Consider the following 18,313-nt stretch of genomic DNA (forward strand, 5'->3'; position numbering starts at 1 on the left):
TTCTTTTTAAAGTTTTGAGTTTGATGTTTTGGGCCTGGATTATTTATAGCATTCAAATGTGTAGAGATGTTCTGTGGCTATGTGAATGTGTGCCTACAGGCTCTGTCAATAGGTGCAGCTGAATTTAGCTTAGTGGCACATATGCTAAATTTCTATTCTGAACCTCCTCGTTTATATAAAAAAAATATGTGCCTATTTTCATTCTGCTTAGAAGAAGAGACATTCATTAAAAAATTTCAGGTTTCTATTACAATTAGTGTTTTGTTGACAATATGGAAGTGAGATGCAAGAGGCAAATGAAAATGTATACAACCTCACTCTTTTTTTGATTTATTTTATTTTATTTTTCTTTATTAATTACACTTTACTCACTTTGTATCTCCCCCCTCCCGTGGTTCACTCCCTCCTCCCGTCCCAATCCCTCCCTTCCTCCACCCTCTGCATGCATGCCCCTCCCCAAGTCCACTGATAGGGGAGGACTTCTTTTCCTTCCTTCTGATCCTAGTCAATTAGGTCTCATCAGGAGTGGCTGCCTTGTCCTCTTTTGTGGCCTGGTAATGCTGCTTCCCCCTCAGGGGGAGGTAATTAAAGAGCAGGCCAATCAGTTCATGTCAGAGACAGTCCCTGTTCCTATCACAATGGAACCCACTTGGATACTGAACTGCCATGGGCTATATCTGTGCAGGGGTCTTAGGTTATCTCCATGCATAGTCCTTGGTTGGAAAGACCCCTGTGCTCAGATTTTTTGGTTTTGTTGCTCTCCTTATGGAGTTCCTGTCCTCTCCAGATCTTACTGTTTCCCACTTCTTTCCTAAGATTCCCTGCACTCTGCCCAAATGTTGCCCATAAGTCTCAGTATCTACATTGATAGTCTGCGGGGCAGAGCTTTTCAAAGGTCCTCTGTGTCAGGCTCCTGACTTGTTCCCTCTTTTCTCCTTCTTCTGATGTCCAGCCTCTTTGCCTTTCTGGGTAGGAATTGAGCATTTTAGCAAGAGTCCTCCCTCTTGATTAGTTTCTTTAGGTGTACAGATTTTAGTAGGGTTATCCTATATTATATGTCTATATGAGTGAGTATATACCATGTGCATCCCTCTGCTTCTGGGATAGCTCACTCAGGATGATCTTTTCCAGATCCCACCATTTACCTGCAAATTTCATGATTTCCTTGTTTTTTTATTGCTGAGTAATATTCCATTGTGTAGATATACCACAATTTGTGCATCCGTTCCTCCACTGAGGGGTATCTGGGCTGTTTCCAGCTTCTGGCTATTACAAATAATACAACCTCACTCTTATGTTACTAATAAATATCAATGTCTTTCCCTACTAAATACTTATAAGATTTAATAGCATGTAGGAAATTAAAAACATACTGGTTTATTTATAGCATTTTATAATTTTTTGTCCATCTTTTGTGAGAATATTCTGAACAGCCCAGGGTTTTAGGTAGGTTTTATCTGAAATCAAGTCTTCCCCAAAGATGCCTCAGTCCTTGAAGGCCCTGCTAGTAGAGGTATCTTAGTACCTGCATGTCATTCATGGTAGGAACCTCAGTCATTTGCCATGCTTATTCCTTTCCATAGGTTCTCATCTGTCATAGCTTTTCTTCAGGATGTAAGGATTTATATCTCCTCCTCCAATTTTCTCAATTTGCCATTATGTATCCATTAGTTCAGTTTCTTTCTTTCTGTTCTATTAAAATTAACTGGTCTCATATAATAAAAACACATAAATAAATCTTTAAAAGGGGGAACTAGAGAGATGGCTCAGTGATTAAGAGAACTCACTGTTCTTCCAGAGGTCCTGAGTTCAATTTCCAGTAACCACTTGGTGGGTCACAACCGTCTATAATGAGATATGATGCCCTCTTCTGGCGTGCAAGAGTAAGTGCATACAGACAGAGCCTAAAAGTACATGAATAAATAAATTTTTAAATTTAACTGTTAACCCAGTCCCCTTTCTGCTCACTTTCCAAAACCTGTCAGAGGAACTGTCACTCTGAGATTCTGATCTTATTATGCCAGAAGTGTCAAGGTGACTACAGAATTAATTTCACGTTTCTTGGAACATTAAAAGTCTTCTCATAATCTGCAGTAAACCTACCATGGCGGTTATTCTTTGTTGCCGACCTGACAAGATTTAGAATCATCTAAACCTCTGGGTGTGTCTGTGAGTATACTTTCAGAGAGGTTTGGCTGCAGAGGGAAAGCTCCCATGATGTGGTGGCCTCATCCCATGAGGTAGGGTTTTGACCTGATTAAAGATGGAAGAAGCAGAAAGCCAGATGAACAGTGACATCGCCTTTCCTCTGTTTTCTAATCTATTGAGATGTGAGTGGGTTCCTGCTGCCCCAAACCTGCTGCCCCAGCTTCAGGCTACTCTTGCAGCCATGCCCTCCTCATTGCGATGGGCTGTACCTGAACTGTCTCCCAATGGAAACCCCTTGTCTTTCAAGTTCTTCACGTTAGATGTTTGGTCCCAGCAATGAGGAAAGGAACTGATGACTCTACCTTTCCTTCTGACCCTTACACCCTCAACACGTGGTATTTATATTATTCAAATGTTAAATGAATTAAATGTGTCTTTGTATACATTTTTCTGCACGTGATGTTAATCAGAAGGCTGAAAAAGAGTGCATGTGTTTTTCTAAGATAATGCTAATACCTCTCATCTGTCCAATGGGAATAATAGGAATATTTGTCTAATGTAGATGTGAAGGAGTTATTGCTTATTTGGAATTCTGAGTCAAATACAATTTTGTAGTTTATTTTTTCGCTTAACATGTTTTGTTAACTTTCAAGGTGCATGGAAATAGATAATGGTTATTTACTGTAGTAGTTAGGTAATATTCCATAGTCCGGTGAATCCATAGTGAATGGATTCCATAGTGCCAATGAATCCTAGTTGTTTTTTTTTTTTTCTCTTCTTGATGGGTGCTCACAGGATTCTTCTTCTTATTATTAAAATTATAAAGCACATGTTTATATTTGCAGTCTTTAAATCAATACTTTAATGTTTGTCAAAAGGGGAGTTGTTAGGTGAATAATGTTCACTTTTGAAAACATAATGCTATGGTAACTTTCAAGAATGTTGCTGAATTCAGTTAGCAGCCTATAAAACTTCTTTTCCCCATGCCTGCAGAGCTTAGCATAAGGGGTGTTTTTTAGGTGCATGGTACCGTTACATGAGAACACTTTCATTCAAGTGTATAGTATCTGTGGAGGGTACTCTCCCCCGTGTTTCTCTGCCTCCTTGTTATAGCTCCCGTACCAGCACATATTTGTTTAGTGTATAAGCACATATATGTGTGTGTGTTTGTATATTTGTATAAATATGTACACTCACATTATTTTGGGCCTCTGTAAAAACTAGAAACCACAAAATAAAGAGAACTTGATACTGGTTGTTCCGTGACTGCCTTATTTGGCTTAATATGATTCTTGGCAGTTGCATCCATCTTTCTGCTCGTGATGTTAACTCTACTCTTCTTTCTGGCTGAACAACTTCTATTATGCACCTAGGCCACATTTTTTTTTTTTTAAATCCATTTCTCGGTTGTTGGACACCTAGGTTGGTTTCGGATTGTGAATAGTTCTTCAAGCACTGACGTACAGTTCTTGTCTTCCTGTGTCTGGCTAGTTCACTCAGGGTGGTGTTGTCTTTGCTCATCCATGCTGTGGCAAGTGGTGAGGTCTTTTGGTATTCCTTTATATGCTTATGCCATGCTTGCTTTATTCATTTGACAGGCGTTTAGGTTGTTTGATTTTCTCAGCTCCTGGTTGATAATTCTGCTAGTGCACACAGCAGTGTTGCTATTTCTATTGTCATAATGTTAATTTTTCTGCTCTATGTTCAGAAGCATAACATCTGGGCCATATGAAGTTCTATTTTTAGTTTATTTAAAAACCTCCATAGTGTTTTCACAGTGACAATATCATTTTACCTTCTTGCCAGCAGTATACAGATGCTTTGTATTCCCAAAGCCCTCCCATGCACTTTTTGACTTTTTAGGAACAGCTATGAAAAGACTGAGACTAACCACCCTAATGCTGGTATTTATATTTCATGCTGTTTTTTATTTATGAAATTGATTATTGATGAAATCTGATGATTAATGAAATTGTGTACTTTTTCATATACCGGTTGTTTGGTTTTTATATTCTCTTTGGAGAATGTGATATCAGGATTTATAGTTGCCTTAAATGGATTGTTTGGTTGTTTTGCTAATGTGTTATATGACTGAAAAGTTTTCTTTTTTACAGATTTTGTGTGTGTGTGTGTGTGTGTGTGTGTGCATATATGTGGTACAGGTACCATTGGAGGGCAGAAAAGGGAAAATGGAAAGACAGACTTGGATTACACAGAGTTAGGAATGAAACTCATTTCCTTTACAAACTGAGTGTGAGCCTTTAATGGCCGAACTATTTTTCTGTTTCTTAAAATAGAAGCTAAGGTTGCCAGTTTGAGGCCCATCTAAATTGTCATTTTCGTGATGAAAATTTTCCTTTATTTACACTCTAATTGTGTATGAAAAGTTTTAGTATGTTGTGTTTTTTTTTAAGCTTAAAATACACTGTAATTTCCTTTTTATTATCTTCTTGGACTTAGATGTTATTTCATTGCTAACACTGGAGGTTTCCAGGTACTTTTGTGCTTGTGATTTCTAATTTAATTGCACTGATCAGAGAACATATCTTACTTGATTTGAATACTTTCATATATATTGGAACTGTTTTATGATCCACATTTGCTGTGTTTTAATAAATGTCCTGCAAAAAACTTTTATTATTCTGTTATTATTGCATAAAATGTTATGCAATAACATTTTCACTTGCAAAAAACTTTTATTATTCTGTTATTATTGCATAAAATGTTACATAAATTTCAGTTAGGTCAAGTTGGTTGGTAATATTATTTAATTCCTTACTGATTTTTTAAATTTTATCAATTGAGAGATGGTTTATTTTTTCAGATATGGGTATATAAGTATTTTTTCTTTGTAGTCGTACCAGGTTTTGCTTAATATATTTTGAAGATATGTTGTTATATTGAAAAAAACCCACTTGAGATTATTCTGAACTCTTGTCCAGTCAGTTCCTTAATCATTGTGAAATGCTCCTTTCTGTCTTTTTTGTAAAGTTTGTTGTGAGCTCTCATTTGAATCAGCTCTTCATTCTCTATTTAGAAAATCACTGAGGTTTCTTTGCTCCCTCTCATGTGTGTATGTTATAGAGACTCAAAACCTCTATAACAGAGGTTTTGTTCCCTCTCTTCAACTGTCTATTCTATTTCCTCTTCTGAGTGAGATTTAAGCATCCTCCCTTGGGTACTTCTTGTTACTTATTTTCTTTGTGTCTATCAATTGTAGTATGTTTATCCTGTTTTATACGGCTAATATCCACTTATAAGTGGGTATATACCATGTGTGTCTTTCTATTTCTGGGTTACGTCACTCAGAATGATCTTTTCTAGTTCCATCTATTTGCCTGCAAATTTCATGATTTCCTTGTTTTTAATTGCTGAGTAGTATTCCATTGTGTAAATGTACCGCAGTTGTTTGTTTGTTTGTTTTTTACCCATTCTTTGGTTGAGGAACATCTAGGTTATTTCCAGATTCTGGGTATTATGAATAAAGCCCCTATGGACATAGTTGAACAAATGCTCTTGTTGTATAGTGGAGCATATTTTGGATATATGCTTAAGAGTAGTATGGCTGGGCCTTGAGGTAGAACTAGTGGAGGGAGGGGAATACCAACCCAGCCATAAAAACTACAACCCCAAATTTACCCTGCCTACAAGATGTGCAGGGATAAGCATAGAGCAAAGATTGAGAGAATGTTCAACCCATGCCTTCTTACATATACATGCCTTCTTACATATATATGTACACACACACACATATGTAAGAATTGCCATATATATATGTTGTATTATTTATATATTTATAATATATATGTTGTATTATTTATATATATGTTGTATTTATTTATATATGTTGTATATAATATATATGTTGAGAGTTAAAATTCTTATTTTCCCAACTTGGTGTCATTGATTTGTCTCTGTTCCTCTTTCTTCTCAGTCTGTTTTTCTCTCCTATTCATCTTAGTTATATTGTCTTTTCCTTTCAGTTATCTTAGACTACTGTTTTCTTTTTCCCCAATTTCTGCCATCTAATTCCTGTGTCTTATTGATTTTTATTTCATATAACTCTTGATTCAGTACATTCTACGCATTTTTACTGTCCCAGTTTAGATTAGAAAGCTTGTTGTGATCTCTTATTTGAAATAGCTGTCCATCATTTTTTCAGGGCTGGCCCTGTATGCTCTGTGGTGTCTGAGTTATCCTCATACTGTTTAATTATTACTTATCGTCCATATTAGACTGGTTTATTTTCTCCTTTTTGAGACAGAATCCTAGATGTAGCCCTGGCTAGCCTGGAACTCTTGTATAGACCAGATTTCAGAGATCCACCTGCCTGTGCCACTGGAGTGCTAGGATTAAAGCCAGGAGCCACCACACGCTGTCAGACTATGTTCTTATAAGGAAAGAGTATTGGCTATTGTTTGTTTTCTTAGTGCTTATCTTAATATGTGACCTAGAATTAATGCATTGTAAATATTTTGTGAATATAAATTTGTCGTTAGCTAGTATCTTTTATGATTTCAATATTGGCATGAACATTAGATAAAGATATTTTTGTCTTTATTTTAGAAAAGCATCCTCCAGTGCCCTGTTTTTTCAATGGCTAAAAGTAATTTCTTTAATCACAGTGATCAAGTATAAAATGAGTCTTTTATATAGTTAAATGTTAGCTACAGAATATGTTGTATAATAAAGTCAACAGTAAGAGCATAATTGTTAGGATCATCTTGTGGTTTACAGTGTATTGGCTCTTCAGCGAATCTGCAGTCTATACATTATATGCATGTTTTTGGTAGCAATAGAACAACAAGAAGAATTTAAGTCTTCCCATGACATGAAAATGTGTTACAATCTCTGCTATGTCAGGATGAGTGTGTAAAAGAGTGGAGGCAAGTCTCACAAATCTTCATTCTTTAGTATATAGTATCTGAATGTTAATACTAAAGTAATAGTAGGGAGCAAGAGGGACATTTCTGACCCAAATTTAGTGCATGGCAGTGAATATATATTCAGTAACTTTTTTTTGAAGGTGTTTACACTTGCTGTTCAATTTCTCTATGCCAAATACATGAAGTTGTTCTTTGGTGTATACATGAAAGACGACATTCATTTTGTACAAAAGTGCAGTTTTCCTATGCTGCACGCCCCCTGCTGTGGGACTCTGTGCTCTTAACAGCACGCCCCCTGCTGTGGCTCTTGCTCTTGAAAGCGTGACTCTACAGAATAACTCTGTGCTTGTGTTCTGTGTTGCAGCATCTGGCGAGGTCCCAACGTGAACTGCACAGACAGTTCGGGTTACACCGCTCTGCACCACGCAGCCTTAAATGGACATAAGTAAGTGGCAGTTCTCTCGACTGGGAGTTTCGTGGGTTTAGTTACATGCGATGACGTTAACTGTATCTGTTGATGACTTTCTCATTTTACCAATCTTCTGGTCTTGGACAATTCAGAGAGGAGGCAGCGGATGATGATACTGATAAATTAGGGTTGGGAAGAACACCATTGAACATGAGTATGTTTAGATCATCAGTTCAAAGAAGCGGTAAAAAAATCACACAAGAACATTTGGAACAGTGACAGGACCATGCTAATCCTGTGTAGTTTTAGGGAAAGAGTGCAGAATCCCTGCTCACCTTCTCTTGACATTTACCTCTACCCGCTTGACACAGGAGCGGACTCGTGCTAGAGTCTACCCCCATAAAGCATGGGTACGTACGTGATATTTTCTCTGTCACCCACACTCACCTTTCTTAGCTCTACTCTGTTTACTTTTATGGAATTAATGTTTTAATTACTATGCTAGTTTATGCCATGGGGCATGAGAGAATATAAAACTACAACAGTACTTTATATCTGATATTTTAGCTAGGTAAGCGAACAGGTTAGCGATCAAATGTATTGCGTTTTCTTGGTGACACAGATGTTCTGTCTTTTGCTACAGAAGAAAAATGTCCCCCTTCCTGTGTCTCCCTTTCCTTTTTTTTTTTTTTTTTTTTTTTTTTTTCCTTTGCAGGAATGATGCAAGTTAGTCTTCCCAGGTTTGACTCTTTTCATTTCACTTTAGTGTTTTGGATGGGATGTGATAATCAAATCATGCCTGAATCCCACCCAGCATTTGGGAAGCACAGGCTGGAGGATCAGGAGTTCAAGATCATCCTTGGCCATATCGTGAGTGCAAGAGCAGCCCGAGTTACATGAAAACATAAAAAGTCTATGTGTATATCCTCCCACCTAATATTTATATAAAATTGAAACACACAGGCCTTATTTGTACTTTATCTTTAGCTTGGTGGCCATACAACTCTAACTTCAAAAACAATTTACAATCTTTGTCTTATTTATTACCATTTTAGTTTTTATCTTAAAACTTGTTATGTAAATCTAACATCAGTACATTTAAAGAATCATCTGAATTGCATAAAATGTAATAAATTTACTGTCTCTTTGTTGGGATTCTTAGTATTGGATTACCAAATCACAATTATTTTTAATCTGTTCCTTTTTATATTGTATTATCATATCCCATCTGGTTTAGAGTGTTTGTTTTGATAGGAATTTTTATTATTAAGTTGTTTCTCTGTAGAATGGAAAATACGTCTGCATCTCTGCCTGTCGCTGTTCTGTTTTTGAAGATAGGCTCTTGCCTGTACAACCCCACCTTGCCTCCCTCTCACACTCTCCGTCCTGTTCCTCTGGACAACTGGGATTACAGGTGGGAGTCACCATGTCAGCTCACAGGTCTTCTTTAAAGGTGAAATTATTATCTACTCGTACTTGTATCTGGACGATCCGATTCCAAGACAGGTTTAAATTAGTTTAAACCACAATAGTGGTGTTTGCTTTTCACTTAGAGTTCAGGTTTCTGGAGAGGGTAAACTCTACAAGGCCTGATGCTTACAGTCCTGGGCCTGACTCTGAGTCTCATTTCTTGTTTTCTTACAACGTCTCTATAAACACTTCTCAAGTGTCTGAAAGCAAGTTAGGACTTGTAGCCTTTCTAAATTTTTAGCAGTTTTTTATTTTTTATTTTTTTTGTGAACACTGTTGATTTACACACGATAGCCTAGAGAAACAGTGTTTGTTCCTATTATCAACATATAAAGTGAAGATAATTTAAAGGAACTGAGCAATAATCATTAAGATTAGCCTAAAGAAAATAGAGTTCAGCTAGGTATTTTTAAGCGTCCTATTCATTGCAGACATTCTGTACTTACATAGCTTTGATTTTATCTGAGGAACTCATTTATCAACTGTTTTCAAGTAAACTTTTTCTCAGTACCATCATCCTGTTGCATATTTTCTTTGGAAAACAGTTGGAAAAGTGTCTAACCTGCTAATTGTTTATACTTTTAATCTGTGTTATTGATAGCATTTTTAGGCCCCAGTTCAGTGTGTATCATATACGTAGGGCAGATACTGCTACCGTTTCTTTCAGTTACATTTTTGGCATATGCGTTATGTATGGTTTGTTTCTCAGTTCTGTATCGTGATGCTGCAGTTCTGAAATCTGGGTTGTAATTGAGTCTTACTGTTTAACTTACCTGTAGACTCACTTAGGCATCATTTATTCCACCCAGCCCCACTTGTTGGATAGATGGACAAAGCAGGCCATTTTGGATAAATGATGCAGTTAGGTGAGGTTGTACCGAGAACCTCTGCGTTGTGGTTAAAGGTCTATGCTCTTATCACTTTTCCGTGTTACCTTTCCCTGTGTTTAATCTCTTTCTGGCTTTTCTATGTAACATTATTTATTTCTACGATATCTTCCAATGTCATCAATTAGTATTTTCTCATGGAATTCTAATTAATACTGTCTTAATTTTAAAAAAGGTATTTCAAGGAGAGAAAAGTACCATTAAAGGTAGAAAGGGATGAGACTTTTTTTGTTTGCTGTTATTACTCAGCATAGGTCATTAACACTTTATTATGTTGTATTTTTCTCCAGTAAATTTTAGCAGATAATATAAAAGTATATTCTATTCTTGTTGCTGTTGTGGTTCCTAGATTTTTTCTATAAACTGACTTCTTGGGCAGAGTTCAAAGACTCCCAGAGCTGGGGAGAATGTTGCAGGGTTCTGTATTTTATTATTTTGCTTTCAATATAATTTTTCCCCATCCCCAACATGTGACCGGCCCTAAGTCTCCACACTGATGATTGAGTCCATTTCCTCCTCTTTGGTGCATTTTACTGGGGACCCTTGTTTATCAACACTAGTTAATTCACAAATGGAGAAGCATTTTCTTCCTGTGATGCATTATTTCATACAGAAGAGTTCATCTTCAATCAGCCAGGCTGGACACAATAGAATTTGTACTCCATTGGTGGCTTCCGGGGCCATTTGCAATTACAGAATAGAAAGGCATTACTTTCAAATGACAGAAAAATCATGGTCAATAAACAAAATCTATTAGGAATGATTATAAACAATTTGCGACACACACACGAATCCCTTAATTCTCTTCTGAATAGTGATGTCTGGCCTTCTCTCCTCCTCCCCTCCCTCCCTTCCATACTGCCTACCCCTTTAGCTTATTCTCTTCCAGTTCTCTTTCCTGTTTGATTTTTTCTTCCTCTGTTCTGTTGTCTTACCTTGTTTTGTAATTAGTGAATAAATGCCCAGCGAGGAAAGACCTCATGCACTCTTGCAATCCCTCGACTGCCAAGCTACACCTTCAGCTCCCTTGTTAAGCCCCTCTCTCCCTCCTTTCTTTCTGTCCTTCCTTTTCTTTTTTTTTTTCCTGTTTTGGAAGGGGTGTTTCTTACAAGCTAGCTGACTTTGAGAGACTGCCTTTCCTCCTGTCTCCATCTTATGAGGGCTATTTTTCAAAAAATAATTTTACCTTTCTCAGTAAGGTTTTTTTTTTTTATTAAACTCAAGTACTTATATTTAATTTTATTTCCTTTATCTAATTAGGAAATTGCTCTTTATTTTGCTCAAGTCATATTTCTCAAACTATATTGGATGTGTCATGATACTACTTGGATACCCTTGAAAAATAAAAATGTCTCAAATTATCTTTATTCCTTGGAGATATGCATAGTATATAATATGGCATGTGTGGAGTTAAAATACTTTCTATTCTTCTGTCTATTTTAAGATTTAATATTTTATAGACTTATTATCTGTACTCCAAACTGTATGTTAAATTGGAGCTAGAATCCAGAGAATAAGCTATTTGTAGTTTTGCTTTCCTTTTCTTAGGATTTTTGTTGTTGTTGATGTTTGTTTTGTTTTTATGAAAGAGGGAGTACTCTAAAATTTTTATAATCAGATACCTGAAGTTGTTGGAATAACTATTAAAGGACCTAGAAACCCCTTTAATTTGATTGTTCTTTTCTTTTTTCACAATCTAGAAATTGTAAGTGATTCAGTGTGTAAAAAGCTCCCTTGAGAGTAGGCCATATGTCCCCATGCCTTATGGATACACGCAGCGCATCTGAGGTTTTATTTGCTTTAAGAGAAGCAGGTAATCTCCGGGAAGCCTGATATTGAGCCTTATGAAGTCTGAAGCTCTCCTTGGCTGTTTACTTCTGCAACCGGATGAAGCTGTGATTGTGAGACCCACCGACAAGCAACAAGATAAAATAAACACTGTTGTAATGCAGTTGAGAAAAAAAAAAATAAAGTTGCCCTATCAATTACTTTGATTTTGCATAGAATTTACTCTGAACTTGTTCAAAGATATTTAATATTAGTCAGAAATGGTTTTATATTTATCAGAACACAAATGCAAATGAGAGTAGAAAAAACCAACGCTTTAAAATTTTGTATTTTTATCTGGATTTACATATATTACCTGCCAAAGAATTAAATTATTTAAATTGGATTACTTTTGATTTAATTTGATACTTTGTTTTGTACCTGGCAATAAAGTTACTTTTCCTGTGATACCACTCAGTACATTTATATTAGGATTTCAGGACATCTTTTTTGTTGTTGTTGTTTTTTAGTGGTATGGTGGTGGTGGTGGTGGTGGTGTGTGTGTGTGTTTGGGCATTGAATTCAGGTTATGTAAATGCTAATTGTGAACCATGTCACTGAGTCATGCCACTAACCCTGGACCACAGCCGGTATCAAATGCTGGCTACAAGAAATATTGTTACTTTATTTGAAAAATACTGGGGTTGCTTTGTTGCTTCCTAATGTATAGACATCAACAGTGTAACCTAATATTTCATCCAAGCAATAAAACACAGCCAACAATACTTGAATAAAGTATTAGGTTCAACGTAAATGAAAATAAAAAGCAATAATACTGAGTTAGTATTCTGTTGCTCTTCAAATTTAGATATAGAAAGTTCTCAAAATTTAATTTACTCCTATGAGCCTGTATGAAAGAGGCTACTTAATTAGCATTAGGTATGATAATCCAGATGCACAATAAGAAAAATTAATGACAATTTATCAATTTATTGTTTTTACAGTTCAATAAAACTACTACATACTTATTTGATTAGAGGTATCTAACTTTATATTTAATAAGTGTGTGTCTAAGCTGAATCTGAACTTAGCTGGTTCACTAGTTAATATATCCAAAATAAGGTTATAAAACTCAACATAAATAAAAATTTTAAAGAACATTTAAATTTAAAGAAACACACTTTTATCAAACAGCATATATTTACTCCCAGGTACTTGGAAGGTTGAGGCAAGAGTTGAACACCACCCTTAAATTTGGCAGGACTTTCTGCATGAGGATTGATCATCTTACCCACGGTCCTCCTTCTTGCTTAGCTTCTTTAGGTGTACAGCTTTTAGTATCTTCATCCTATATTATATGTCTAATATCCACTTATAAGTGAGTATATACCATGTGTGTCTTTCTGCTTCTGGGATAACTCACTCAGGATGATCTTTTCTAGTTCCTACCATTTGCCTACAAATTTCTTGATTTCCTTGTTTTTAATTGCTGAGTAGTGTTCCATTGTGTAAATGTACCATAATTTCTGTATCCATTCCTCAGTTGAGGGACATCTGGGTTGTTTCCAGATTATGGCTATAACAAATAAAGCTGCTATGAACATGGTTGAGCAAATGTACTTGTATACTTGAGCATATTTTGGATATATGCCCTAATGGCAAAGGGGATAGACATCAGAAGAGGGAGAAAACAGGCAGAAGGACAGGAGCCTACCACAGAGGGCTGTTGAAAGACTTAACCAGCAAGGTATCGAAGGTGATGCTGAAACTCATAGCCAAATTTTGGGCAGAGTGCAAGGAATCTTATGAAAGAAGGAGGAGATAGAAAGACCTGGAGGGGACAGGAGCTCCACAAGGAGAGCAACAGATCAAAAAATTCTGGGCACAGGGCTCTTTTCTGAGACTGATACTCCCACCAAGGACCATGCTTAGAGATAACCTAGATCCCCTGCACAGATGTAGCCTATGACAGTGCAGTGTCCAAGTGGGTTGCATAGTAATGGGACTAGGAACTGTCTCTGACTTGAACTTAGTGGCTGGGTCTTTGATCATCTCTCCCTGATGGGGAAGCAGCCTTACCAGGCCACAGAGAAAGACAATGCAGCCAGTCCTGATGAGACCTGATAGGCTAGGAAAGGGGAGGAGGTCCTCCCCTATCAGGGCTTGGGGAGGGAAATGGGAGGAGATGAGGGAGTGAGGGTGGAATTGGGAAGGGGATGAGGGAGGGGGCTACAGCGGGGATACAAAGTGAATAAACTGTAATTTATAAAAATATAAATACATTTTTAAACACTGAAAAAAAAAAGACTATAAAAAATTTGGCAGGACTTTTTCTCAGAATAAAGTAAAAGATTTTTAGTAAAAAACATTAGCTCAATCATTTGCTTACATTCACTGTAACAGTTTAATGCCCTGGATCCAATTCAGTAATACTGCACAAAACAAAGAAATTTAATAAGCATACTTAAAATGCACTGCAGAGAATGATTGGGACAGTAAGATGGCTCAGTTGGTAAAGGCTTTTGCTATCAAGTCTGACGACTGAGTTTTAATGCCCCCTTGCCTACATGGTGGAAGGAGAGAGCCTACTTTGGCAAGGTGCCCTCTGACCTCCATATATGTGTGTTCCCCAATCAAATAAACTAATGTAATAAGTTAAAAAGATAGTATTTAGTTCTGACTTGTTTTAACTTATGAGCATATAGATAATCCATTTCTAAGTGGTTATAAAATTGTATAAAGAATAGAAATGTTTAGAATAAGTCAGTTTAAAAATAATCACTTTTCAGTATATCATAAATTTTCTTGATAAGCAGTGAATGCTCATCATCTATATTATTAGAAAATATCAACAAAATTCAAATCAAAGAATAATTTATGAATTTTGAGTGAGAGTAAAAGAAAGTTAAAGGTTTGATCCCATCAATCTTTTCTTTTTTATCTTCTCCTTAAAAGGTATTTTAGCCTGTGCTACATTACTGTGATGAAATGCACAAGGCTGGGTACCTTTATAAAGAAAAGAAAAACATAGGGATCATTTTGCTGCTTGTTACTGTACAGATGTCAATAATATAACAGCTTTGGGACTTAAAAGCCTGATTCTGGCTCTCAGTGTTTTGTTTTGTTTTGTTTTGTTTTTTCATAACTGTTGAGTGGGACCCTTCTTTCTTCACTATTGTTATTTACTTATCTCAGAATTGAAGACTCAAAGGCCGTTCTTATGTGGCAGAGATGAGGAAAATCAAGCAAACTGGATAAACATCAAATTTCACTTTTACCTGGTTTTGTTCTTATTTTATTCAAATTCTTGTGGTTTTATAATGGATCCCTAGTTACCACATGGCATTTTGTACTGATTTGATACAAATTCTCATGCTTGCATAGTGGATTACGAGTTACTATGTGACTTTTGACCGCATTTAATGTACATTGAATGTACACACTTCAGCACTAGAAACTATTTTGTTGTTCTAGTTTTTCTCCAGAAGGGAAAAGAAAATAATGCTAAGATTAACAGTTATGTAGTTTGCACAGCTAATTCACAAACTCCATCCTTCTAAATTCAGATCTTGTTTCTTAATAATTTTTCTAACAGACATGTTAGGATATACTTTATGGGACTGGAGAGATGGTTCAGCAGTTAAAAACATTTCCAGAGGACCTGAGTTTAGTTCCCAGCACCCACATTGGGTGGCTGATAACTGCCTGTAACTCCAGCTCCAGGGATCTGATTTATTCTGCCCTCCCCCCCCCAACAGTCACTCCCACATGTCCTCATGCACACATGGACACACACACATATGATGAAAATACAGCCATAAAAGAGGTATAATTTATGCTTTAGTTTCTCAGAAATCTTCTCAATAAAAGGTGAAAATTCCTCAAAACATGTAAGTATATCTGTAACATAGTCGTTTTTTTCTGTCACAATTTCATGTAACTGTATCTGGTGGTTAGGCTATGTTTTGGACAGTATGATTTACCATTTATTATTTTGCATTTATATCTGTTTCTTGTGCGCTATTGGGATTCTAACCTCACTGCTTTTTAAATGGCCACTTATTTTTAGGTGTTTCTGTTATATCCATTCTTTCTATTCTATAGAAAAAATTCTATAATTTTTTTTAAGCGTAAGAATCAACTTTAGGTTGTAATTGTGTATATGTAAAGGTTTTTTTGCCTGACTTTACATATGTGTCTATGTGGGGTTTCACTTACTGAATTATTAGAATTTGAGTCTAAATGCAGCCAAATGAAAATGCAACTTTGTTTAGAATTATGTTTTGTATTGTTTTATACAAAGTTAAGTGTAATGAAACTAATAGCTGTTAATCAGTTCTTCTTGAGATTATTTTAATGAAGGTTTTTACTCTGAGAATTTGGTGGATTTTAAACATAGAAGCTCTGGGTAGCATGTGAGTGTACTGAGCCTACACCAGGAGATAGAAATTCTCTCTTAAGGGAATGTCACTCTTGGGATCACTTCCTCAGCATGAAGGAGAAGGAGGAAAACAGGATGGGTCATATTCAAATCACATTATGTGCTATGGCTGAACAGCTACCAAATTTTGTTTTTTTAATTGTGATTAGTACTATACTTAGGCTGTTAGTCCTGTTACCCAAAATTTCTCTCTTATAGACACTTCATTCATTCATTCTAGTTTTCCCTAGGGGTGATATATAAAACTTCCAAATTTATCTTGATACATGATAACTTTAGTTTCTGGAAACAGGGAGTTTGCTTGTAGCTTCAGCTTTTATTTCTAGCTAAGTCTTAGATATGGGTTATCTGGAAAGACAGTCCGTTCACAATGGACTTTTATTGACTTTATTTAACTCATTCATTTAACAAAGTAAGATATTTGTTGTTCAAATGCATTCTATTAAGTAATTTTATTGGTTTGTTAATGCTCTGGGTATGTGTGTATGTGTGTGTGCACATGTGTGTGTGTTTTGGTAGGGCATTTGAGTATTTTCTAAGTAAGTAAAATCATGTGTCAACTATGTAAACTCTTAATTCCAATGTTAAATTGTAGTGCCTTGAATGACTGTTTTAAATGCCAGCTAGTCTCTAGCAAACATTTATAGTTATCTAACAAAATCTGTGTTGTTCAGCCTATTTTCTTTTCTGTTGTTTTCTTTTCTTTTTGTTTACTTTTTTCCTTAGGGACATAGTTCTCAAACTTCTTCAGTACGAGGCATCAACAAATGTAGCAGACAACAAAGGTTACTTTCCCATTCATCTGGCTGCCTGGAAGGGAGATGTGGAGATTGTGAAGATTCTCATTCACCATGGACCTTCACATTCCAGAGTCAATGAACAGGTGCACTGGTTGAATCTTTGTTCATGCTGTAATTTGCTCTCAAGTTTCACAAAGGCAAAGCCACATTGAGAAATGGATTGCTTTTACTTTTACTCTGACAAAAATCATTGTACTGCTGAATTTCCTGAAGGGGAGATTTGAACAATTCTTTGGGTTTGGACATGACACACAGCTCCATGGATTTGGATATCATGCACAGGCTCTAAAGCATTTGGGAAGATACTCTGTTAAAAAGAAAATCCCACATTAAAGAAATCACTGTAAGGTTTTTGCCTGCCTTATAGAGTCATCCATTTCATATCTATTTAATATTTAAAGATAGAACAGTGTTCATGGTTTGTAATGAGAATTAGTGTTCCTCAATAAAATTTTAAATGCTTAAGCAATGTTTATAGCGATCATTTCCATAGTGCTTTCCATTTACACAGCATTTTCATAGTGAAGTACACTTTTTGGGAGTCAATATGTAAAATACAGTGTGCACGGTTTCTAGACCCATAGAAAGATAAATTTCCTCTAAACGTGTGAGTGCGTGTACACACACATACACATGAAAGCAATGTCTAAAGTAAGTTGAGTGCTACATAGCATTATAATAACGGCAGATAAAGTTAGAAAATATTTTGTAATATCGATATTACAAACAATGAGCATATTTAGGAAGAAATTCAGCGCTGAGCGGTCAGCAGAGGAGCGTGTTTTGAGCGTGAAGTGCGGCCTCCTAGTACAGCATGCCAGACATCCTGAGCCCTGCATGCCCCCTACTGTTCCCGTTTTGTAAAACTGTGTTTGAAAACCAGCATGCAGTCCAACAATTGAATTGCAACCACGGTATTAAGCTGCAGGCTGGCGATTGTCCAACGCCAATGTAAATAGATTACCTAAGGGCGAGCGCTTCCAATTAAAGGACAGTTACCATATTGTTCAAATAGCTATAGATTCTGCAGACCTTGGCCTGCAATTAAGAGTAAATAAGAATACAAAGTAACACTAGCGTTAAACAACAAGGGTAAAGAAAAACATTCAACCAAATGCAGTGTTGAAAAGACCAATCAGTAAGGGAAAAAAACAAAACAAAACAAAACAAAACACCACATTTTATTTATTGGGAAAGTATTTCATTAATTTTTATGACAATAAAATCTTGTGTTTGTAACATTAGAAAAATGTAGGCTTTTAAAATTAGGGTCCGTTCAGTCCTTTTAAAAATGACAGATATCAGACCGTACTAAGGGGAAAACGGTGAGATTCCTTTTCTGTTCCTGCGAGACCAGAACTTAGATCATTTACAGGATGAGCCATCTGGTGGCTGTTCTTAAAACTGCCTGCGCGGCGCAAAGCCAACCTGAAGGAGCAAAGCGGAAAACCACCCCAAGGTTAAAGAAAAGGGGGCTATTTTACGTAAACAAAATGTTTTTTAAA

The 18,313-nt window shown here is 36.2% G+C and overlaps 1 protein-coding gene across 4 annotated transcripts in view; it reads left to right on the top strand.

The window, feature by feature from the left end:
- Window positions 1-18,313, top strand: part of Anks1b (ankyrin repeat and sterile alpha motif domain containing 1B) — a 1,067,094-nt gene that overhangs the window by 172,803 nt on the left and 875,978 nt on the right. For all 4 annotated transcript variants that reach the window (XM_055627859.1, XM_055627860.1, XM_055627861.1 and 1 more), the window contains exons 2-3: window positions 7,399-7,479; window positions 16,735-16,891. In XM_055627859.1, the coding sequence (XP_055483834.1) occupies window positions 7,399-7,479; window positions 16,735-16,891 (238 nt within the window). The remainder of the gene's footprint in view (window positions 1-7,398; window positions 7,480-16,734; window positions 16,892-18,313) is intronic.

This window comes from Psammomys obesus, unplaced genomic scaffold (genome assembly GCF_907164565.1).
Source record: "Psammomys obesus unplaced genomic scaffold, mPsaObe1.curated_primary_1811, whole genome shotgun sequence".
Lineage (NCBI taxonomy): Eukaryota > Metazoa > Chordata > Mammalia > Rodentia > Muridae > Psammomys > Psammomys obesus.